The sequence below is a fragment of the Peromyscus californicus genome, unplaced genomic scaffold (assembly GCF_007827085.1).
Source record: "Peromyscus californicus insignis strain IS unplaced genomic scaffold, ASM782708v3 Scaffold_5__1_contigs__length_169319896, whole genome shotgun sequence".
Classification (NCBI taxonomy): Eukaryota; Metazoa; Chordata; class Mammalia; order Rodentia; family Cricetidae; genus Peromyscus; species Peromyscus californicus.
Window position 1 is genome coordinate 87742056 of NW_026294573.1, and position 26151 is coordinate 87768206.

The 26151-nt window shown below is 46.3% G+C and overlaps 1 protein-coding gene across 1 annotated transcript in view; it reads right to left on the bottom strand.

Moving 5' to 3' along the window:
• Positions 1–26151, bottom strand: part of Snx30 (sorting nexin family member 30) — a 106403-nt gene that overhangs the window by 7117 nt on the left and 73135 nt on the right. Inside the window, exons 5-8 of the mRNA XM_052715977.1 lie at positions 20311–20506; positions 18783–18982; positions 11782–11868; positions 2427–2579 (exon numbers count right to left, since the gene is read on the bottom strand). Coding sequence (XP_052571937.1) covers positions 2427–2579; positions 11782–11868; positions 18783–18982; positions 20311–20506 — 636 coding nt within the window. The remainder of the gene's footprint in view (positions 1–2426; positions 2580–11781; positions 11869–18782; positions 18983–20310; positions 20507–26151) is intronic.

Genomic DNA, 26151 nt, shown 5'->3' on the forward strand with positions numbered 1-26151 from the left:
CACCAGGCCGCTAGTTTTTTGTTTTTGTTTTCCCTGTTCCTTACCTTTAACATACTTATTTCACCCTTGCCTCTGGGAATCTATCATCAGCGCATCTCTGATGGACTGGGGATGCCTAGGGGGTTGTGCAAATCCGGCTATTCATCAACTTTGTAAACAATCCTTTGCACACAGAAAGTACAGGAAAAGTGTCAATTACACGTAGATGCCAAGACCAGGCCTCAAGGTAGTTACCCTGTTTAGGGTACAATGAGAAGAACCAGACAGAGACCACGTGTGCATTCTGGGACTGTAGAGATGGTGGAGTCACCCACCACGGGTACGACGGAGACACTGAACCTGTTGGTTTTAGACTGGGAAGTAAGAACACGAAGGTAACTTTTACTGACTGCTTGCCACATGCTGAGTATGTTCTGGTAACTTGAACGTGAGTTTTACTTTACCTTCACAATCATCCCCTGAAAAATGATTAGTACTTGCCTTGCCTAACTCACAGCCAGCAGCAGGAGGCCTTGACTTCATGTGGGGAGCTTCCTACCTTTGAGGAAACAAGGCTGTTTCCAAAAGCATGGGGCCCATCTCCTAAGCTGATTGTGCGTGGAACAGTCCGGACTCACAGTTCCATCAGTTAGATATTTACAGTTTGGTACTCAAGGGGTGGGTCAGCTTGGGAGGAACTTTTAAACTTCTGTGAGTGTTGGTTTCTTTAGCTTCAAATTGAAAAATCATAAAATCTTCTTTGTCACACCACCTGACATGACCACGTGGCTTGGGTCCCAGAACCTTGCCGAGGGGGTGGCGAAGAAGAAAGGACAGACACACAGACACGCTTGCAGCAAAGCTGCGATCAGGCAGGGGTGTTCACTCTGACAGAGGGCTCCTACTGCCACAAGCAGGGAGCCTCAGTGAGTTTACTGGGTACAGCACGGGGAGAGTGTCAGTCAGTGTTGGTAATCTCTGCAGGCGGCCTGTAGGCGGCCTACAGGCTGAGTTGAGAAGGCTCAGGCTGTAAACACCTGGGAGGAGGAAGCTAGGGTTCCAGTCTTTGTAACACCCTGATCAACTGTTCAAAAACACTCACACTCAGGCCCCAGGAAGTTTTGCTATCCCTCCTGAGCCTGCCCATGATTAAATGGATTTGCCAGTTTCCTGTGGGTCAGAGGCCTCGGAAGCCTGGAAATGGGTCAACACTACACATTCACTCAGGACTTCCTCCGATGCCTACACCTCTTAGCCTGATGGAGGGTTAAATTTAATGTGCTGACGCGTGCTAAGCATCCGGGGCAGATCCAGTTCGGAAGTAGCAGGGACTCGAGAGAAAGGGCAGGGAAGGATGGAGGGCACCTCCATCTCCTTCCATGCTCAGCTCCGTGTCCTGACTGTCCTTTAGGAAGCTGGGAAAAGCACAGGCACATCACCTCAGAGCAGCAGCCACAACCACGGAAGCCTCAGCAACAGCCTAGGTCAAGGATGTGTCCTACAGCCACAGTCTAGGAGATATGCCTATCCCCAACACCTTCCCAGGGTGAGAGGCTGCCCCGTTTCCAACAGCTGAATTTCAAGGCCACAAGTTATTTCAACTAAAACCAGACCGTTGTTTAACTGTAAGTGGAGATGAGACATCAAGACTCATTACCAGAGATGACTCCAAATCAGATACATTAGGAGTGAATCTTGATTTTAGGAGATGGCTCTCTCCCTCTTACCCTCTCCTCCCCAGTGTGTGTGTGTGTGTGTGTGTGTGTGTGTGTGTGTGTGTGTGTGTGTGTGTGTGTTAATGGGAATGTTTAACCTGAGGTCCATAGATCAAGAGGATACAGAAATAAAAGTCTTTTCTAATAGCATTGCTTTCCTATGTGATTCCATATACCATTATTTTAGGTATTTAAAAAGAGTATTGTAAAGTCTAACATTAAAAACAGCCGGGCGATGGTGGCGCACGCCTTTAATCCCAGCACTCGGGAGGCAGAGGCAGGAGGATCTCTGTGAGTTCGAGGCCAGCCTGGTCTACAAAGTGAGTTCCAGGAAAGGCGCAAAACTACAGAGAAACCCTGTCTCGAAAAAAACCAACAAAAAAACAAACAAACAAACAGGATTTTGGTAAGATGTCTATCAGCTTCAACAGATGACTATAGGGGGTCCTTGTCATAGTGAAAATGAAGAACTCTCTATGTGGAACCACAAGGTAACATAAGAAACCCCAAAGCCTCGATAAACTGGGGGCACCCAAGTGCTGGTCTAGCCACTTCCTCCAGCATGTGCAGGAGAGCCTATGAGAACTGGGTCTCTGCTTCCAAATTCAGCAGTGTTCTGCCAGGGCACTCGGGGTAGCTCAGATGCAAGTTAAGGATGGGACAAGGAGGATCGTGCTTTGGGATTTCTGGGGGACCACTAGAAACCACAGTGGCATGGGGCCTGCTTCTCACCTTCTCATAATACTGGATGTTCTTGTCAGCCAAGCCCACGAGCAGCTGCCGGAAGTCATGCCGCTTGCTGCTCTGCCACCTCTCCATGTCAGCCTTCAGGTCAGCGTTGAAGCACTCCATCCTGTCTTGGCACTTCTCCACATCTGCCGGCACCTGGAAGGGAAATGCATTCGTGGCTGTGAAGTGCGATTGGTTTCTCCTGCCGTGAGCTCCTCCTCAAGCATTTGTAGTGAGCCGAAGTGCTAAATTAAAATGTCCCTGGAAAACAGCGGCTCGGGTTGTGGGATCTACGGAAGAGTTTGTAAAAAGCAAACATCATCCCACTCAACATCATACCATTCAACAGAGCAGAGACGCACAGGAAATGGGTGTCTGTCTCCATTTACAAATGGGAAGGAAAAACCCTGCAACCGGAGTAAGGTGGCTTAGGATCCTTCCAGGATTTACCCATCCGTGCTGACAAATGGGGACAGACTTTCCACATACAGCAGCAGCCCTGCGTACAGTCCTATGTCATTTCAGAACTGGAAAAGAAGGGGTTTCCTGGGTCACAGGAACTAGTCCAATACTTGTGATGTCTGATGATGTCTTTCCTCAATTATCTGAGTCAACTGTAATAACGAGACAACCAGTCAGCTCCCTCCTCTGAACTCCACATCATAAATAAACTGGGTACCCTTCTGCGCTCTAGGTGGCAGATAACCAGAAAGTCCGAGAATGAAAGGAAAGCATCCAAAGAATTTGAAGCATAATACAGCAGGCGGTTTCAAGTTTTTCTTAAGGTTTAGGAAGACCTTCTCCGAAGGGAAGTGTCCCCTGGGCTTTGTGACCTTCACTTTGCTACAGTGAGTTGCATTCGTCCCACATGGCTAATGAGGGCCTCCTGGGCACAGTGGCTTTCCAAAGCCAGATTTTCCTGTCTTATCTCAAGTGCCCCATTGGGCCCATGTCAGGCCAACACTTGCCAGAAGCAAATGAGACTTTCAAGGTTTTAAGTCCCCAGACCAATGAGCCCAAATGTCCCCAAGTACAGGAGTAACTATTGAGAGCAGTGTCTGTCAGCCAGGACGATGTCAGCATGGCAAGGACGGGGCTGAGGGAACTGGCACCTTCCCTGGTGAAGTTGCCCAACTATATGAATACGAGGACTGCTGACAGGTGACACCCAAGCTTGCAGGTAGGTGACGTTGTGACTGTTTCTTGCTTGCATGTTTTTGTGATAATTAACTGATGAGTAACACCTAGTATTCCTTATTGTTAGTCACGCTCCTGACAGACATTGGGATGGCAATATCCAAGGATAAAAGATGGGTGCTCTCTATAATAAGATACAAAAAATTGGGGGCTGGGTCACCTGCTAAGGCCTCAGATGGCAAAAAAAAAAAAAAAGTCTGAATTGAGGATAAGCTGTTGTTCCCACACAGGCTCCTCCATGTCTGGTGAGAAATTCCATCAGAGGAAGGCTCAGGTGTGATGATCTGTACGGTGCTAATGGTCGCTGTTTGCTTGGTGAGCTAACGCTGTATGTTTTCGCGTGTGGTGATGCAGAGTGGTAGCCTAAATCCATCTGAAATCCATTTAAAAATACATATTCTTGAGCTCTTTTTGTGGGCAGGGCATTTCCAGGCCCTAATATATAAATCTCTACCCATTTCCTTCTCAAAGCAAGGCCAGAGATTCACATTATTCACTCCCTACCACTGGTTATTAGAATCTCCCAGGAATGTATGACAGACAAAAATCCCAAGAGTTGAGGGAAAGAGGTGCTCATGCACATAAACTAAATCTTTCTTTTAAATGCAAAGTTGACTAAAATGTAAATGTCCCCTCCACAGTTTACGCTCACTATTTACTCAGTGTGCCCATGTCTAGCTCAACTTTACATATCAAGTCCTCTGACACTTCTGTAGTAACAGCTGAGTCTCTGAAGAGGGCCACGTTCTAAGACTTGTGAAGTCTGGTCCTGACAAAGCCAGCAGAAGGCAGCTGGGCTCCTCCTATGCCTGTGGTTTCTCAACACTAAAATTGGGAGGAAAGCTAAGTGCCTTAGTTAGGGTTTCTATTGCTGTGAAGAGACATCATGACCATCACAACTCTTACAAAGGAAACCGTTTAACTGAGGTGGCGTCTTATAGTTTCAGAGGTTCAGTCCACTATCATCATGGCGGGGAGCATGGCGGGGAGCATGGCGGCATGCAGGCAGATGTGGTGCTGGAGAAGCAGCTGCTACATGTTGATATGCCAGCAACTGGAAGTAACTGAGTATCACACTGAGCAAAGCTTGAGCAAAAGTGACCCCACAGTGACACACTTCCTCTAACAAGGCCACACTCCTAGGAGTGCCCTTCCCTTTGGGGGCCATTTTCTTTCAAACCACCACACTAAGTCTACACAAGACAGCTCCACTGTCTGAGGGCAAACCAGCTCAGTGTCTATAGTTTTCTCAAGCCTCAAAAAAAGAGCAAAACTAGAAATCCTATCCAGTTATGTCTCTCTCAGCACTAGAAGCCCCACCAGCCCTGTCCTCGGCTTTCACTGAGAGACCACAGGACTCCAGCCAGCACCTCAGCCATTGGTCTGCTCCTTCATCCTGACTCCTCATCCTAGAGTGACTACGCTGTCTGAGGTGAGGATCATGAGGCCCATGAAGCGCCTTCCTTCCTCTGGTTTACATAAAAATAATTAGGTTTTAGGCTGGGGACACATCTCAGTGGGAAAAACTCTTGCTGTATAAGCATGATAGTAAGTTTGGATTCCTAGAACCCACATGACTCTACGGAGTCTGTAATGGGAGTCAGAGATGGAATGCCCGGAAGCTCTCAGGCCAGGTAGTCCAGCATACAGAGCAGTGAACAACAGAGACCCTGAGGCTTCTGGGTACACACACACACACACACACACACACACACACACACACACACACACACACACACACACACACACACACACAGTTTTCTTTTTAAGTGATTAGATTTCAGCATGCCACCTCAAAATTCTCTCTCTCTGGATCAACTTTTTTTTTTAAGATTTCACTTTCTGTTACTATGTGCAAACCCAGTCCTCACCCCTCCACCACTAGACTACCAGTAACTAACGGAGCTGGCTGAGTCTCTGGAACAGAACTAAACCTAACTCACTTCCTGATGCCCTGGCTTTTTACTTCACTAACAGCAGCTTTAATTGTGAGCTCAAAACCATATGAAGATAAGCAGAGCAAAGCCTAAAGTTGCTCATTTCCGAGGTGTCTGTCTACATGCTGATGGACAGCCAGCCATGGAGCAGGGGTGTATGGGAGAAGTGTGAAGTTGGAGCTCAGGACGCAATGAAATGTGTCTAAGGCTCAAAAAAGGCCAGAGACTGGAGCGGGGGTGGGGGTAGGGGGGTGGGGGCAGAGCTGGGGAGATCAATGAGCAAGCATTGCAAGATGAGGACCTAAGTTTGAATCCCTGACACCCACATAAAAGCCACCCCTGGGCAGGGTGGCCCTGGGCTGTGAAGAAAGTCAACTGAACAAGTCACAGAAAGCAAATCAATAAGGACATTCCTCTATGGCTTCTGCTTCAGTTTCTGCCTCCAGAGTCCTGCCTTGGCTTCCTCCAAAGGACTGTGACCAGGGAGGGGTGTGTGTGTGTGTATGTGTGTGTGTGTGTGTGTGTGTGTACACCAAATAAACCCTTTCCTCCCCAGCTGCTTTTGGTCATGGTCTTTATCACAGCAACAGAAAGTTAACTAGGGCTGGGCAGTGGTGGCGCACGCCTTTAATCCCAGCACTCGGGAGGCAGAGCCAGGCGGATCTCTGTGAGTTCGAGGCCAGCCTGGGCTACCAAGTGAGTTCCAGGAAAAGCGCAAAGCTACACAGAGAAACCCTGTCTCGAAAAACCAAAAAAAAAAAAAAAAAGAAAGCTAACTAGGACAAAAAGTGACTTCTGGATTTTAAAATATACCTAATTGACAGAGATTATGCCTACTGAAGATGCATGATTTGATATGCATATAAACCATGTAATGATACCATAACCACACTGGCATCCACGGCACCCATGAAGCACATCAGATCCTCAGAATATGCTCATTTTATGACTAAAGGTTTGGGCCTCTTGAGCAACATCTCCTACTTCCCCACTTCCTAGCAACCACTACTCTGCTCTGTGTTTATAAGTTCTTTAGACTTTACACATGAGATCATAGTCACTTATCTTTTTCTGAAGTAACCTCCATCCTTACAGTTAAGGCTAAATCACAAAAAAATAAAATGCTAAGCTGGGTGATGGCGCACACCTTTAATCCCAGCACTCGGGAGGTAGAGCCAGGCAGATCTCTGTGAGTTCAAGGCCAGCCCAGTCAATAGAGTGAGATCCAGGACAGGCACCAAAACTACAAAGAGAAACCCTGTCTTGAAAAACCAAAAATAAAAAATAAAATAAAATAAAATGTTTAAATATCTAGTCTTCCATGTCATTCCGTTTCAATGAGGCTGAGATGTGGACTCAGCACATGGAGCTATGTTCCAGATCACAAGAAGAGCTAGAAGATTCCAGGGAAAGGGGCAGCACGAGGATGGCGGAGACTGTGCACCTGCCCTCATTTCCACCATGGGTTCCTCAACACACAGGAAGGGCCCACGACAGCCCATGGCAAGAGAAGCAAGGGGTGGCGTGGGGCGGGGGGGTGTCCATCAGCTACACGCTCTGGGCCAGTGACAAGATGGCCAATCTTGATTGTCAAGTTGATGAAACTTGGAGTCACCATGGAAGCAAAACCCCAGGCATGTTTGTGAAGGGTTTCTAGATTGGTTTAACTGAAGCAGGCATCATTCCAAGAGCTGAGGTTGTCACTGAATAAAAAGGAGAAAATGGGTTGGGTACTACTCGTGTCCATGGCTCTTAGCATCCTGGTTGTGATACCATGTGACCAGCTGCTTCATGCTCGTCCTGCTATGTCTTCCCTGCCATGCTGGACTGAAACCTCAAATGGTAAGCTAGAGTAAACCCTCCCTTCCTCTAGTTATTTCGGCAGAGCAAGGAGGAAAGTAACCGACATGGGATCCTATCCCGCTTTCTGTCAGAGGCAAGCAGCACTCATGTTCTAGTGTGGATTGTTGCGGGATATTTGTACACGGTGTGAAGATGTATTGCTGTGATTGGTGTAATAAAAAGCTGAATGGCCAACAGCTAGGCAGGAGGTAGAGGAGGGATTTCTGGGGAAAGACAGGAAGAGGAGGAGGAATCTACCCGCACAGGAGACTCCAGGAAACACAGGGAGGAAACAGGAGGTGCAAGATGGAAGAGAGGTAATGTCACGTGGTAGAATGTAGATTAATAGAAATGGGTTAATTTAAGTTACAAGAGCTAGTTAGGAACAAGCCTAAGCTATACGCCGAGCTTTCATAATTAATAAGAAGTCTCTATGTCATTATTTGGGAGCTGGTTGGTGGGACAGAAAAACACTTGTTACACATGGCATCGAACATGGAGGTTCGAATATCTACATAGGACCTGAGAAAGCTGTTTTTAAAAAAGTTCCAGCCGGGCGGTGGTGGCGCACGCCTTTAATCCCGGCACTCGGGAGGCAGAGCCAGGCGGATCTCTGTGAGTTCGAGGCCAGCCTGGGCTACCAAGTGAGTTCCAGGAAAGGCGCAAAGCTACACAGAGAAACCCTGTCTCGAAAAACCAAAAAAAAAAAAAAGTTCCAAACACACAAACACAGAGCCAGACATGACTTCCTCGTCCTGCAGTGTTTCAGGCCGCCTGAGGCGTACAGACACATGGCTCCTGGCTGCTGCCTGAGGGCTTGAGCCAGCTAGGGCCATGTGCAGAGCTGCACAGTGGTTTTAAGGCTTGGCTCACATGGTCAGAGAAGGCTGCAGGCACACAATAACGCAGTCTGGACCAAGAAAACCTTTAAACAGATACAGTAAAAAATGGGTATAGACAATCATAGAAAAAATTGTTTAAAAATAATAGTCTTTAAAGAGAGAGTAATATAAAAGGAAAAGGCCTCATAAAGATGGGAAAAACACAGGGCATCTGGATCCTGTCTGGTGTTCTGTAGACTTTAAATTTTTTGAATGCTGATGAGCAAACAGCAGCTGCTGAGAGACATTGGATTGTGGAAGGGACTGCTGAATTAAACCAGCCTATATACTTTAGAGATGTCTTGGCTTCAGAATGGAAGTCAGGAAATGTGTTGCACTGGGGGAGAGGTTACGCCTTTGTTTTCACAGAAAACAAAGTTATGGTTCTCTTCAAAATTAATGAAGATCAAATTTGATTAGGGGATACCTCCTGAAAATCTTGGCTACAGACATAAAAGAAAAAAGCCAAGAAAGACTACAAGACAAGTGATGTATATGCTGATCCCTCTATATGGGAACAGCTCCGAGACTGGGTGAGACATGATAAATCTTGTTGGCTACAGAGTCCTCATGACTTATTATTACATGCCATCCTTTTATATGGCATGGATAGAGGTTTGGTTATACAGTCCAAACAAACCAATAAAGTTAACAGATGCCTTTTACCAACTCAAACATAAAACAATAAAATCATCTTTAACTGACTTGTGCACATTGTACATTCCATACTTGTGCTAATACAGATATATGTTACCTTTAAAAGTTTATGAGTTTTCACAATAAAAAGGACCAGACACCACTGAAGACAAATAGCCCAGCCTCTCAGAACGCCTCTTCTGCCGTTTCCTCAAAGTTCTGCATTGAGAACAACTTCAAAGCTGCTAGCTGAGATAGTCTAGCCTCACAGACTATCCAGCTAGACTTCAGATGAGCTCTACACTTTCCCATCACATGGGAAAGAGACTAAACAAAAAATAATACAGTAGCTCTTCCAGGACTTGACCATTATCCCAATTTTCTCAGGTTCCCTTAATGATGCCATCACGCCCAGACAACAGGAAGCAGTTTAGAAAACATGATGATCACATTCCCAAGAGGAAGGGTGGGTAGTTTTTGGTCATTTGGTGGGTTTATGGATGTTTGTCATCATTTAGGGGGGTTGGTTACAAGTTGTTATAGGTAATGGTCAGAAAAAAAAAGCTAAACAAAGGAGATTAGATTCAGAGATCTCTTTCTGAAGGGAAAAAGGGGGGATATAGCATAGAAATGATGGAATAAAAGGGTAGATTTTTGAGTCTACTTTTGAAATGTCTCAAACATTTTACATTGGTATGTATTTTTGTATACTGATACAAATTTAAGGTTATTCGTGTTATATTGTACATATGTTTCTACTTTGTTTAAGGTATTGTACTTATGTATCTCACTTAGAAATACAATGTAAAGTTTTAGTCCTTGAAAGCTATTTAGGATAATAAAGACAGGTTAGTAGTTAGTCACTTATAACAATCAAACTTATAGTCATGTTAGGTATGTTTTCAAAGTCAAATGGAGATATATTTTTAAAAGATAGATGATCTTCAAACACTTCAAAGACCTACAGAATATAGCATTTAAAATGCTTTAATAACATAAGGCTATTCATGACAGTGAGACATGTCTGCTCCTGGCAGCACTAATCTACTTCAAAAAAGGATGATGAGCATCCAAGAACCTCCATATGGAGTTTGCTTTCTTTGTGGCAAAAGCTAGCCATTTGGGCAAGAAATAGCCCTTTCTTTGACTTCTGACAGTAGGCTGTCCAAACTGGACAAGCAGGACACAAAAGTAAGTGAAGGCCAAACTTTACCAAGACACAGTAGGACAGTCCTTCAAAATTCCTGCTTCACAGAAAAGTCTGCCAGATATTTTAGGCCTATAGGCCAAATATGGATGCCCCAACATATACAGAGGAACCTTGGGTGACTGTCCAGGAAGCCAGATGTCTCTGTGTTTCTATAGTTTTGGAAGTTGTTTACTCTACACTTCCTGTTTACTCAGGTAATATTTTATTCTTCTTGGGTCTTTGATGGGGTTGAAGACTAATAGAGTTTTACAGTTTTCCTTGTTACCAAATTCAGAAAAGAAACTTATGTAAGAGACATAAGGTTTTGCCGGGCGGTGGTGGCGCACGCCTTTAATCCCAGCACTCGGGAGGCAGAGCCAGGCGGATCTCTGTGAGTTCGAGGCCAGCCTGGTCTCCAAAGCGAGTTCCAGGAAAGGCGCAAAGCTACACAGAGAAACCCTGTCTCGAAAAACCAAAAAAAAAAAGAGACATAAGGTTTTTAAGTTTGAAAAACATAAAAGCTTAAGTTACCTAAAAATATGTTTTAAGGTCTAAAAAGATATTTTTTTAGAATGGTAATACAAGCTATGATAGAAAAGTGGTTTAGGTATAAAATTTTGACTTACTAAGATAGGTTAGATAATACAGTACTCTCTCCTAAATTGACAAATATAAAAGGACTGGACATTGTGAATGTAATTCTTAGCTAGTAACTGTTCTTATTATATATAATTTTAGTATGTTACAGTTAAAAACCTTTCCTTTTTATTTAGACAAAAAGGGGGAAATGTTGTGGGATATTTGTACACTGTGTAAAGATGTATTGCCGTGATTGGTGTAATAAAAAGCTGAACAGCCAATAGCTAGGCAGGAGGTATAGGTGGGATTTCTGGAGAAAGAAAGGAAGAGGAGAAGGAATCTAGGTTCGCAGGAGATACAGACAGGAAACAGGAAGTGCCAGACAGAAGAGAGGTAATGTCACATGGTAAAATGGAGATTCATATAAATGGATTAATTTAAGTTACAAGAGCTAGTTAGGAACAAGCCTAAGCTATAGGCCAGGCTTTCATAATTATAAGAAGTCTCTATGTCACTATTTGGGAGCTGGCTAGTGGGACAGAAAAAGACTTGTTACAATGGATCACTATGGTAACACATGAATCAACACAGCAGACATGCATCTACGTCTGCTATGATGGCCGACTGGGTGCAGAGACATCTGCATCCAAAAGGCCAAGCAATGCATAGAACTGCTCTGTGACTCACTTTCCTGCCCATGGAATGGGGTAATACTGCCTCCCCTCTGGGTCAGATGACTAGCACAGTAACACGTGAAACGATTAATTTAAAAAAAAAAAAAGGCATACACAAAGTCAAAGAGTGTTATCTCTGAGTTCTGGGTTTCAAATTCTCCAAATCTATTCCAGGGAGGGGGGTACAGATGACTAGCTCTGATGTCAGACTATTTGCCTGAATATTGATCCTTACTATAACATTTCAATGACAATCCCTACTCCTACCCCTTCCGTGAATACAACTACCAAGTCTAATCACAAACAAACAAGAAAGAGAACGACATATTGGTAGTGGCAAGATCCTATCCTTAAATCTAAGGATGAGCATCAGCATCAGTAGGGAGCCTGCAGCGTTCAGCCTTTGCTGGGTGCTGTCCTGACCTTGGGGCGATCTTCCTTTCTCAGAGCCACAGCTTCCAATTTGGCTTCATACTCTGCTTGAACTTGGTCCCTCTTCTTCAGCACACTCTGTGGAAGGTAGAGAGAAGCATGTTAACAGTCTGTAAAGGGGCCTCCAACTCCCAGTCCTCCCCAAATCACAGTGCCCTAGCCAGCCATGTGTTCCCAGGACAGGGATTGTGGTCCAGAAGCTGTACATGACATGAGCTCTGAGAACAGGAGGGAAGGAAGGAGAATCAATCCTGGAGACTGGGCTTTCCAGGGAAGAACACCACCAGATGTTGACAGCAGTAGATTTTGGAAAGGGCAAGTGGGGAGATGTGCACCCACCAGCACACTGCCCAGAGGCCTCAGCCTTACCATGTACAGAGAACTCTGACAGATGCCGAGCTCTGTGCTTAAACCGTCTTTGGTTTCAGTGGAAAAAACAGTCAAAATAATTAATTATTAATTTACATAACTGACAAAAATCATACATATTTATTGTGCACAAAGTGTTCCAAAATACATGAATATTATGGTGTGGCTACACTGAGCTAATTAACAGACATTACCTCATGCTTATTTCTTTGTGGTGAGAGCATTTAAATCTGCTCTCAGCAATCTTCATGAATACACTAATCAGCTATCGTCACTCCATTATAGAATGATTATAAGCGAGTTCTTGACTCCTTAGTATTGGCTGATCCCTGGTGGACTGACCTGTCCACTGTTCCATCAGCCGCTTGTCTGTTGTCTACTCTGGGTCAGAGACTGGATGCAGAGACTCAATCCTCACCTGAGGGTTCACACTGAACCCTCGGGTACGTACACAAGCTCTGGGTGACAGGTCTGAGTCCCTAGAACCATGCAGCAAGTCTGTCATGATGAGCAGCAAATGGACTCAATGACAGCCAGCCTGGGAGGGACAGAGGCAAGGCAGGTAGGTGCTCACGTGAGAAGTGTAAAGGCGTGTTCACTCTTCAGTCTACACTAGCAAGGAGCACCTGAGAGTGAATGGCACCTTGAGCCTGTGCCCTGGGCTCCCTTCCCTCCCCAATCTTAGCCCGGCTGCCCAGACCCTACAGTGCCAGACACAAGAGTCCACAGTAGAAAAAGACATCTCAGTTCTTCCCCTCAACCTTCCTCAGGTACATCAGAAAATGGCAAACCAGGAATGGTGAGAGCCTTCTTACCCACCGACTCAGAAGCCACAAGTTACCAAGACAGGTTCTAATCATAAACTCCACACAGGGACCTTCCAACACGGCATGGAGTCAGGGCAAGAAGGACCCATTCCTGAACTGTTAGGCACTTGGTGTCCCTGGGGATGTGTTCAAAAGTGCTGAGTGCCTAAATGTCTGAGGGCACTCTACGGCCCATCTTCTAAAAGAAATCATCCACACTGGGAGCCCCACGTCCTCTCCTGAGGAATTTACTTTGGAGAATATATAACTGTAATCACTCCTTCTCTCCAGGTGGGCCAGTCTTCTTTCTCGTAAGCGCTCTGATGCTCACTCTCCACACTCATGCATGTCTCCAACGGAGCTTTCTGTTGTGAGGGAAATGGTCTATAACACAGCAGTTACTAGCCCCATCTGCCTGTCAAGAACCTGGCACGTGGCTCATGTGACTGAAGAAACAGGGGTGTGTGTGTGTGTGTGTGTGTGTGTGTGTGTGTGTGTGTGTGTGAATGCAGGTTCCCACCAGGACCAGAGGTGTCAGATCCCCCTGAAGCTTGAGTTATAAACAGTTGCGAGCATCTGACGTGGGTGGTGGAACCATAATTTGGGTCCTCTGCAAAAGCAGCAGGTGCTCTTAACCACTGAGCCATCTCTCCAGCCCTGAATTTTATTCATTTCATTAAATTTAAAGTCAAATACATCATCATATATGGCCAGTGGCTACCACATTGAACAGCTAACCCTATAAAACAAAACAAAGGAAAATAACAAGGATTTCTGATTTCACAAAGTCTGGGCTATAATCTAAATCTACCTGTCTGGTACTAGGAGTACTGAAAACCATCCTCATAAACTCACGACGCTGTCTGTGGGAGCGACGGCATCTTATCCAGCGTGTGTGTGTGTGTATACTCCCTTCACAGAACGCTGCACATCTTATTGGAAAAGGCAGGCATTTTCAGTCTAGCACGTCAAGGAATGAAGCCCCACAGACAGGTGCTCTGTTGGTGTGACCAGAATCTCCGAACCAACATTCTTGAGAAAGGCCTTAGGCTGTCAGCCCAGAGTGTGGTTTTCTCTCCCTGGTTTGTATTATGTCACTTTGTTGAGGGTGCCAAGACCCTTGAAGGGAGGGAAGTGAGAGAAGATGCATCCACCCTAGATGGTCACCACAGTCTAAAGGGCAACTGTTTACCCCATTCCACAAAGAAGGCAAGAGAAGCCCAGACCCAGCTAGTCTGGGCTGCTCTTCTGTCCACGCCTCTGCCGCTCAATCTCCCCTGGAGCAAATAGATGCTGTCTTCATGAGCAGGCTCAGGGGAGGACCTGGGCTTACATCCCATGATCACCAGACAACATGAAAGGCTCCCGGCAACCTGGTGGAGGCGAAGGACACAGAGCCTACTCTCTAAATGAGGAGACTCGGCATGGTGACAGTACAGGGTGTCACACTGCGGGGTGACAGGACAGTAGCATCTCAGTGTCCACCATCTTCTGACTTAGGGTTTCACAGCCTGACCACAACCCAGCCATGCTGAAGGCTGGGTATCTTCTAAGGGGAATCCTCTACACACTGCTGGCCATGTTAAAGATGGCTCCCCATTCCAAACACACAGTCTCTGGGGATACAACTGGCCAAACCAGCTTATGACTGTAAGAGGGGGTTGATATGGGAACGAAAGAGCCAGGAAGCTCCATCTCCAGAGAGGTCCCCGCCTCCGATGGACGAACACAAGCCACGTGAGCCTCTCTCGAGGACACCAGCTTTCCTCCTCAACTTCCGCCTTTCAGAATCATGATTCATCAACCTAGGGCCAGAGAACAGAACAAAACACTTTTGCCTTCACGGTGCTCCCATGCCAGAGAGGAGGTGGACAAGAAGCACGCCAGCGGTATTGGGGCGGCATGAAGTGTCACCCAGGAAAAGCAAAACAGGGACAAACATGGGGAGGACTGCGGAGGGCTGGGGGACAGGGTGAAGAGAATCAGAACGGCTTCTCTTGGGTGCCGTTTGCAGACGCTGAGCCCTTCAGCAGGATTTTAAGTGGTCGCACGAATCTGGAACTTCAGATGAAGAGAAGGCTAGGGACTCAGCTCTGTGCTCACTTTTAACAAGAAAATTGTGAGGAAAAAGAAAAGATGGAAAGAGATTTTCAAACATTTAAGAAACCTCCCAATGAATATACAGATTCTGATGGGTTTGGGAGGGAGGACTATAAAAATCGTGTGAGACAATTTGAGCACTACTGGATAGGTGACCATAGTAAGAAACTGTTTTTAAAAGTGTGTGTGTGTGTGTCTGTGTTACAATGCACACCCATGTTCGTGCACACAGAGCCCAGAGGAGGACACTAGGTATCCCCCTCTATCAGTCTCCACCTTATTCTCCTAAGACAAGGTCTCTCACAGAACCTGGAGTTTATAGGTTTAGCATTCAGCAAGCCCCAGTAATGCTCCTGTTTCTGTTACCCCCTACCGCCACCCAGCACTGGGTTACAGATGCATGGAGCCATACCTGGCTTATGTGGGTACCAGAAATCCAAACTCAGTTCCCCAAGCTTTCATAGAAAGTACTCTTAGCCAACTCCCCACACCCAGTCATCTCCCCAACCCAGTAATTGTTCATGATTTTTCCCACAGTGCTGAGGGGTTGAACCTTGGTTCTCAAACATGCTAGACAAGTGTTCCACCACTGAGCTACCCAGCCCTTGGCTTTAGTTTGTAGCAGTTGTGATAATGATGTGTTTTTTTTTTTTTTACTTGACTATAGGAGCATGTATATTTGAGGTGCTAAGTATTTTTCTACAAAATTATAATGATGCTTAGGATTCACTTTAGAACACTAGGGGGTGGGGTGGGAGTAGGTAACTCTTGAACACGTGAGGTGGGCTTGCCAGACTTTCAATTTCTGGACATGTTTGAAATTTTCTACAACAGAATTATCAAACAATACAAACGCGATACCTGTCACCCAAAACGTTCACAATGAACTAACAGTGCCAATGGTGCATTTGTGGCAAACAGCCTTTGCCTACAATGAGAAAACCACCTGGAGGAATCAGGGGCACAATCTGTGGTTTGACTTTCAGTATCAACACTGGATTTTTTCCCAGAAAACACCACAATTGTGAGTATACACCAGAGAGCACAATGCGTCTCCTCCTGAGAGCAAGTCCGTGTCTCCCCCTGGAGAGGCTGTGAGCTCATAAACTGTGGGACAGGAAAGAGGGCTCCAGCAGCTGCCAAGAGGCTTCCTCAAAGACTCACTTTGGTTCAGTCAAAGCTAGTACCAGTAACTACCATCAGAGCCAAGCCAGCAGGGCCTTCCTGGTCCTAAAGCCCATCAGCAGGTGGAGGGGGAAAAGGTGGTCTCCAGTCCTCGACTAAGCTCCCTCTCAATTTCAGTTTTCCTAACAAATACCAAAGTTTCCCTCACGAATCTAAAACATCTGGGCGGTGGCATGCACATTTAATCCTAGCACTCAGGGGGCAGAGGCAGGCGGATCTCTGTGAGTCCGAGGCCAACCTGGTCTGTACACTGAGTTCCAGGACAGCCAGTGCTACAAGGAGAGGCCTGTCTTGAATAAGAAAAAATATCAGAAAGTTTTCTGGAAAGAAGAACTACAGGACTCTCTTGGAGAGTAAAATATGGAAAAGGGTTTTTAGGCAGCATGAATATTCAATGGCAAGGGAGCCAATAAAGCCACACGTCACTCTCTGACAGTCGCTGAAGCCCCTCCCACCCCAACCATCTTAGACTTTGTTGTCAGGACACCCCTGTGCACCCCTGAGCAGTCTGCAGGGGTGTCTTTCTGGGGCCAAAGGGGCCAGCAGGCGACCTCTTTTCCTAGCAGCTTCCCTCAGCTGGCCCTGGGCCAGAGCTTGGGTTTCAGACACGGCCAGCAACACTTCCTTTCGCCATGCCCTTCCCTACCACACCGGAGACGATCCTTCTCCCCGCCCCATTAACCTGACTGCAGTATTTTGGGGATCAGTGATCAAGAAGCTCAGTACAGTGCTTCACACATGCGGTGAAGGAAGAGAAAAGCCAACACCTCTTTACCGTGTGACGTCAGCTGCTCTGGCCTCACAGTGTACGCCATGTCTTAATTAAGACACCAGGTAAAGCTTTGCTTAACAACAATTTAAAATCCTGTTCTAAGAACAAATGTATACTGAATATCAACGCATTTGCCACATGCTAGAATAGAACAATCTGTACAATACCCTGAAACTGTGCGTGCATTGGATTCTGTCTGAGCAAGGTTGGGGAGCATCCTGATGAAGGGTGTGTGTATAAGAGTCAAATCCAGACAAATACCAAGGAGTATAAAAATTTATTCTGTGTTTACAAAAGCAAGCGCTGTTAACCTTGTAAGCAAAGTGAAAAATGTTTTGGTTCATTTAAATAATTTAGGATGCCTTCCTGTACTTGCTTCAGCCACACAATTAAAAGTTCTTCCTCTCTCTATGTATCTGCATTTAAAAGCAATGTAACGGATGAGAAGAAGCTGCAGGTTTAGGGCCAGAAGTTTTAGGTTTTCAGCTTCTATTCCAATAATCATCAAATTATTATTATATTATTATTATTATTATTATTATTATTATTATTATTATTATTATTATACATCACCTCTGAGCCAGGCACGGTGACGTATGCCTGGAAGTCAGTTAGTACTCAGTACGTACCTGTTTTTAAGTGGGAGGATCAGGAGTTCAGGGCTATCCTTGGCTACCTGAAGGGGCTGCTTGGAGGTGGGCTTCCAACACAGAGCCATGCATCTTCTCATGCTGTTAGGAAGACAGATCCTTTCTCTACCTGGTGCCACCGTCACAGGAGTGCCCTGAAGCTGTGTTCTCAACCAGGCTCTATGAGCCCTATGCGGGGCATGAGAACATCTCCATCCTTATGCTAGAGAGATCTACAGATCTGTGTGTCCTCACAGCTGGTTTTTCTCACTCGCCACCACTAACCAAAGCCGTACTCACTCTCACACTTTTCTATATTACCTCTTTCTCCCTTAAGCACACAATGGCACTGGCTGGACTGGTTCTCTTCTTACCCATTTTGCAGGACAACTAGCAATTCTTTTTACTCAAAAGACTCGTATCTTCAGGTTTGGGAGATTTTATTGTACTACCTCTTTCCTAATTGTCTTCCCTTGGTTATTCCTGTTCCCTCAGTCAGGAATTCTCCGAAAGATGCTGAGCCTTGAGGTTAACGCCGCACTGCCCCTCACCTTCTGCCACAGCTCTGCATATCTGCAGTCGTGTTTTACTGTCCAACTACTTCTTTTGGTCTTGCTTTCTAAGATTTCCTCAACCACATTTTCCAACTTTACCAATTTTATTTAACGAATCATGTGCTTTCTTCAATTAATTAATTTTTATGTGTATGGGTGCTCTGCTGGCTTGTATGTCTGTGCCCGTTCCCTGAGGAGGCTAGAAGTGGATTCCTGGTCTGGATCGACAAACAGTTGTGAGCTGCCATGTAGGTGCTGGGAACTGAACTCAGATCCTCTGGCAGAGCAGCCAGTGCTCTCAATCACTGAGCCATCTCTCCAGCCCCAACAAATCATGTTTTTAAGTTCCGAAAGTTATCTAACCATCATTCTCCCACAGCATCTCATTTCTCAATATGAGAACTCTGATTGAAAATGTCTTCCGATCTTTCCTTCCACTTAAATCACACCCTCTGTTCACCACACGTTCTATTTATATGTCTGTGGTATCAGTCTTCCCAACTGCAGAGAAGAGACAAGTACCACATGCAATAATTCAGAGCCTTTTGATGAGTGTGCAAAAAGCAAGCCAGCTTACCTTCATGGAGTCAGAGTAGAGAATGTATTCCCTGAGCACTGGTAGAAACTCCTCTGTTATGTCATCGGTCAGCTCTTCCAAGGCTGTGGAGCAGTTCCCAATGCAGGCCGAAACACCTTCCAGGGGCTCTGCCAGCTCTCCTTCCAAGGCGCTCCACGTGGAATACACAGGCCCATATTCCCTCAGCTCTACCAGGTACTCTATAGGAAGAGAAGCCACTTGGTTGGTGAGCTCTCACTGCTATGACTGATTTAGGACTCCACGACAGAGACCCCTCTGCATGAGGGTGCACAGCCTTGGCTGTTCTCTTTCCTGGGCACCCCTTCCTTTGCATGTAATATATTCCTAACATTTGTCTCCAAGCTACCGTAAGTTACTAACATTTGAATATCTAGGATTCTTGTTACTAGAAACCAAAATGCCTTATGGGGGAAATGGCTAAGAGCCAAACCCAGAGAACTTCTTTGAAAATAATCACCTTGACCCATGCTGCAAGTGCAATACTTTGCAGTGTGTGTGTGTGTGTGTGTGTGTGTGTGTGTGTGTGTGTGTGTGTGTGGTGGGGTTTTCATATAGGTGCAGAGGGCCTCAGATCCCCTGGAAGTGGAGTTATAGGTGGTTGTGAGCCACCAGGTAGGTGCTAGGAACTGAATCCAGGTCCTCTGCAAGAGCAACAAGTGCTCTTAACCTGCGTCATGTCTCTAGTACTCGGCAGGGGGATCTTTTTGAAAGAAAACAAATCAGTCACGTGGAAAAACAACGGGATTACAGGGAACACTTTGCTGAAAGAGATGCGGTCTGACTCAGTCCCTCGCCCAATGGTCCATCAATGGTTACACGGACTAAGAAAACAATTATTATCTGGCCCTTCCCTTGTTACCAGGATTCCTGCCATTTTTAACAGAATGTGGTTGCTGTTGTTTAACTATTAGGAAATGGCAGTAACTGAGGTGTTTTAAACACCTGTGTGACGAGTTTCATGTCTTGGTGTGATAATTATCATTGTTCAGGTGTCTGGCCTATGGAAGGGAACAAAGTGCCCCCCTGTTACTGGGATGTGGTTAATCAGGTGGCCATGACAGGGGAAGGGTAAGACACACAGGCAATGGTAGTGATAAGGACGGACAGACTTAGGCTTGAGCAACTCCTCGGCTCAGAAGAGGATGTGAAGTGAAGCAGGGCAGAGTGACGGAGTAGATACCAAGTTCAAAAGCTCACTGGGTCACAACCTTGGCAAACACAGGTCCCCACACTGTTCTTGTGAACCATCTCTCTGTTAAGTTCATTTCTGTAATCATCAGCCCTGTGGATGGAGAGCATGGGAAAAGCACCAGGCTGGGTGCAGGACAAGGTCCGAGTGCAAAATTACATTCTTGTCACAACCAGCTCCTCCCGCTTCGTATTTGGATTTTAAGCAGAGTAAGACCTGATTCTGTCACTGTGGCATTTCTGCAGGTTGTTTCAGCCTGGCACATGTGAATGCCATTCCTGCTGCTCTGGGTACCATCAGTCTCAACAAAGAGCTCACCTATTTCTTCTTTGATGATCCGCTGGGCTATCCGATCGATGGTTCCCAGTTTGAGTGCAAACGTGTCTAAGTAGTCGCCGATGGCTGCAAACTCCAGAGGCCGACTCCTCAGCTTATAGCCTCCCGTGACATGCTTGACGGACTCACCCACTCTGGTCAGCAGTGTTATCCCCTGCTTCTTGTAGGCATTCAGGTCCTGCAGACAACAAAGTGCCATCTTGGTCACACAGCTAGGGCTAAGGACACCTGAAGCCAGTGACTACTGGAAATAGAAGAACTAGAAAGCAGGAGCTGTCAGGGCCACACACACATCACAGGCCCATGTAGGAACTCTTTCCCCGGGAGGCCAAACAAACACCTATCTACCCTTATAGGGCAAACCAAAGCACAAGTCCGATGTCCAAACTGAGGGGCCAGTCAGTTCACTGAGCTTACAGAGTACAGGGGAGGGGTCACTTACAAGAGCGAGGGGCCACACACACAAGAAAGTCTCACTCCAGCACGGATGAGGACATCCCCAGAGCCAAAAACATGGATAGCCTCCCTCAGCTAAACTTCTAGCATCTCCCAAGACCATGAGGCCACGTGCAATCAGGAAGAATCATATACAGCTGGCTGTAAAGTGAAGGAGGGAGTGGCTGGGTTCAAGGGAGGGTCCAATGAAGACCCCCCCCCACCCCACCCACCACACACATGCCTATCCTTCTTTGAGGGAACAGCAAGCACCAGGCCCCACTCTTGAGGGTCTCTTGCAAAAAGTCATGGCTGCTCTGACAAGATGATGGCTGTTCTGTTTGGAGAACAGCACTCTACAACAGACCCCCAGACTCACATCCATATGTTCATGTCCAGCTTCCCTGTCAACATGGCTAGGCCCCAGACCCTCTGGGCAAATCTACCCACTGCCTTTAAATGCAACACTCTTTCTAACAAAACTTTTAAAACCTCTGGTAAAAAATGCCCTGTGCTGTCTTAGCACAAAATTAAACGCCCAAAGATTCATTCCATTCCCTCACTCAGACTCAACTAGAGCCATATAAGGAAGGAGAGGGTGGAGGGTAGGGCGCTAAGAAGAAACAGCAGACATGCTGCTAGGAAACTCAGGTGAACTGTCACTGCAAACAATTTTTTTTTTTTTTTTTTTTTGGATTTTTCGAGACAGGGTTTCTCTGTGTAGCTTTGCGCCTTTCCTGGAACACACTTGGTAGTCCAGGCTGGCCTCGAACTCATAGAGATCCTCCTGGCTCTGCCTCCCGAGTGCTGGGATTAAAGGCGTGCGTCACCACCGCCCGGCAAATTTTAAACTCTGAATTTCCCGTGGGTCAAGGCAAAAGTGGGAAATGGGTTGAACCTTTAAACCTCTTGTATCCAAATTTAAAAAGACACAGTGTTCAGCGTAGTGGTGCATACCTTTGGTCCCATTACTCAGGCGGTAGAGGCAGGTGGATCTCTGTGAGTTCAAGGCCAGCTTAGTCTATACAGTAAGACCCTGTCCCACAAACAGACAGACAGACAAACAGCTCTCAGGGCTGAGCTGGTGGCGCATGCCCATGACTCCAGCACTTGGGAGGCTGAGGGATGAGGATCAGGAGTTTGAGCTAGCATTGGCTACAAAGTGAGGCCCTATCATGGTCACTGTTCCATTGCTGTGAAGAGACACCGTGACTACAACAACACTTAGAAAGCATGTAACTGGGGCTTGCTCACAATTTCTGAGGGTTAGTCCGTTCTCATCATAGCAGGGAACATGGTAATATGCATGGTGCTGGAGAAGTCACTGAGATCCACATCCTGATCCACTGGCAGAGAGAGGGAGGGAAAGGAGAGGGCTGGGAAGGGAACAGGAGGGCTGCGGAGGAGAGGAGAGAAGAGGAGAAGAGAAGAGAGAAATCCTGATCTCTTGGGCAGGGTGGGACAGACAGACTGACAGACACTGGGCCTGGTGTGGGTTTTTGAAATCTCGGAGCCCACCCCCAGTGACACACTTTCCCCAACAAGGCCACACCTCCCAATCCTTTCCACTCTTTGATGACTAAGCATTCAAATACAAGAGCCTATGGGGGTCATTCTTATCCAAACCACCACAGGCCCCCTCTCAAACCAGCAACAAACTGAAAGTGTATAAGCTCATCTTGGAAACAAGCCTGTGCCCATTACTGAACTCTATCTTTACGCTGTCCCGTATCACCTTCAAAAATGGGTTTACAGAAGGTGCTGGTATGTTGCTCATATCCACAGCACTACAAACAGAGCATTCACCCCCAGTTCACAGAGGGGGATTCTGAGCAAGGCTATGGCTTTCTCATGACCTGCCCTGGTAAAGAATGAATGACTGCTGAGCGGCAAGGCTGCCATGCCCACCTGAGAACAACATCAATCCCTCTCGGGCCTCTCCATCTCATTTCCCTTCCAAGTCAGGCAGCTGGGAGAACATTCTAAAGCTTCCATCTCCCATCCTGACGTCCTGACAGGAAGCCTCCCGAAAGGCACCAGGCCTTCTCAGGGCTGTCACTGAGGCCTCTCTGTTGCTGGGTTCTTGGAGTTCCTTCCACAGGAGACTTACTTTCGAGACTAGACTCAAGTGGCTTGCTCGACTTCACACTCTCCCCTTCAAACAAAAGTCACATGCCTGAGGTAAGTCAACTAACAAGTGGATGGAATTATTAGTGGCACCTATCTAACCGACGCATCCATTCCACCACAAATGAAGGCCACGCCTACGCAGTCCACACCTACGCAGTCCACCAAGCTTCCTCACACTCCCAGCACTACTGGCTTCTTCTTGGAGACATGTCTAGTTTGGGATAAGGAAGGGCATGTCATCCCCAAGAGGACTGTCTCCACAAATACTGCATATAGGTGGTTCATCTAAGAACTTAGACTCGGGCTGGAGCGATGGCTCAGCCGTTAAAGGCTAGGCTCACAACCAAAAGTATAAGAACTTAGACTCACTCCATGCTGTAAGACACTGCCTGAAGCTTAGCGCCTTCATCGACAGCTATGACTACCCAGGGACCCACAGGTCAGGCCTGTTGCTACTCACAGGAGGAAGCCATCAGACCCTCAGCTGAGACTCCAGCCACTCCTTCCTAGACCTCCCTCCCAGTTGTATGGAATTCTCCTTTGTGGTGGGAGTGAGCTTATTTATATACAGCACAGGAAGTTAATGGAAGGCAATACTCATCTATGCAACCACAGGAACATACACTGGGGTGAGACTCTTTTGTTGTGTGGTTGATTTAATCATTCTGCTGTATGTGACCCTTTCCCCAGGCTCTGTAAACAAAACCCAATGAACCCACTGGTTTGTGGAGCTCGGCTTTGGAGGCATCGTTATGTTGGTCTGTCATTGGCGCCCTATCTGGAGGAGGAAGAGATGTTTGCTGACATCTCCCCAGGGGGGTTCACACAACAGTATGTCAAAGGAAAATATGGAAGAGTTGGGTGAGGAGAAACAGCTCTTGTCTCATGTGTAGAGTTTCAGATTTGTTAAGACTGGAAAGTTCTAGAAGAGTTCTGGAGAATGTTTGCATAGCAGTGTGAATATACTTAACATTACTGGCCTGTAGAAATGGTTAAGAAAACACGGAGGGATGGCTCAGAGGTTAAGAGCACTGACTGCTCTTTCAGAGGTCCTGAGTTCAATTCCCAGCAACCACACGGTGGCTCACAGCCATCTATAATGGGATCTGGTGCCTTCTTCTGGCCTGCAGGCAGAACACTATATACATAATAAATAAATCTTTTAAAAAGAAAGAAAGGGGCTGGAGAGATGGCTCAGCGGTTAAGAGCACTGGCTGCTCTTCCAAAGGTCCTGAGTTCAATTCCCAGCAACCACATGGTGGCTCACAACCATCTGTAATGGGATCTATAGCTCTTTCTGGCATGCATGCAGACAGAGCACTCATACCTAAGAAAAATACATACATAAATAAAATTTAAGAAAAAAAAATAAAAAAAAAATAAAATAAAAAGAAAGAAAATACGTTTCACATCATATATATTTTATCACAGTTAATTTTTTTGTAAGAAAAGATGAGTTATTTGGTGTGTGTAGTTTGGCAAGTGATACTCAAATGGGGCTACAGTTTTTTTCTTCCTGGTTTTGTTTTCTGTTTCTTCAGGCAGGGGCTCATGTAGCCCAGGCTGGCCTTCAATTCACTACATAGCTAAGGATGACCCTGTCTTAATCCTTCTGCTTCCACCTCCCAAATGCTGGGATTAAAAGTATACACCACGCCAAGCCCGGGTAGAACTCTGTGTTTAAGGGCTGCTCTCCTGCATTCACTTACATGGAACAGGATTTCGATGGAGACACCGCAGGACCATATTATACATCTTAAAAAATCTGTCATACTGTTTAGCCCAGAGATCTCAGTTCACCTCTCTCTGAGACACACACTATTTCTGCTCATTCTTCATGCAGATTCCTAAGGACCAGGAATCCAAGCCACAACCCTCTCCCACTTCATTCAGTAATGAGGACAGCCTGAGGCTACTGGACAAAGGACCTGCAACCTGAGAACCGACTTGCACTTTGGGAGAAAAAGAAACTTGAAGAAGCCTGCCCAAGCATCAGTACACTGAGAAATGCTTACATTTAACACGTCCAACCTGTAGGGGGAGCTAGTGCACTGGCTGCCATCGACTGACTTGAAAACAAAAACTTAAAGGACTTTGCAGATAGTTTCCATGAGTGGCAAACAGAATCTTCCAGAAGCCTTAAATGACAGCAGTTGCTATCTGTACAGATGTCTCTGTTTTCCTGTCATTTTATTAAAGTAAAATGGACAGTACTTAGACCTCAATACCTGTCATTAGAGTGTACTCTATATATGGCTAGAATGCAGGAATCTGAAACTAAATGGGTTGGCTTGGGAGAAGCCGCCTGAGAGTCTGAGCATGTGACCCCAGCTCTGCACGTGAGAGTGCAGGACCTTAGACTGCAGGCCAGTTCTGCCAAGAGCAAGCAAAACACAAGGCCGGTGAGCAAGCGACTTGAGCTAGAGCAGTCTCTAGCAACAGGCTGGAAACCACCTAAGAGGTGACAGCTGCCAGCAAGCAATGGCCAGGCCTTGGGATACAGGTGGAAACTGAGGCTAAGAGCCTCGGACCCAATTCCAGTACTAGTGATGTCGCCAACTGAACGAGTTTAATCTCTCTGAACTTCAGTTTCCTTGTCTGAATAATGAAGCTACAGTTATTTACAGGGCCTGTGAGGGAGCCGAAGGTGTAAAGGCAGAGGTGAGAATGAACACTCTGCTCAGATTATTAATTTCGTCAACCCGGATCAGACCTGGGGCATCTGACGCCAGGCGGTTCATTGTCTGCATATTTAAAACACAGCAAAATTTGGGGGAAGGGTTCCAGGCAACAATCATCCCAATTCCAGGTGCATAATAAAGCTTAAGGTGTGATTACATAGGAACTCCTTTGCAAAGTACATGTGACCATGAGTGTGGGTTCTACAGCTAAAGGGAATGGAATCTAGTGTGGTCTCTGACCGAGACAGCACAGAGGCCAGAAAGTGCATGTAACATCCTCCCTAAGGATGGGTTCTATTAACTAGGGGCTAAAGATACTGTTCTAGGGAGGGTAGAGTCTGGGATAAGCATTCCGGTTTGGGTGAGGTCTGCCTCTATAGCAAAAGGTGGATGTAGTAGTTTGAATGTAATTGACCCTCATAATCTCATAGAGTGGTACTATTATGAGGTGTGGCTTTGTTGGAGTATGGCGTTGTTGGAGGAAGTGTGGCACTGTGGGTTGGGCTTTGAGGTTTCCTATGCTCGGGATATTGCCCAGTGTCTCAGTCAACTTCCTGTGGCCTGCAAGACGAAGGGC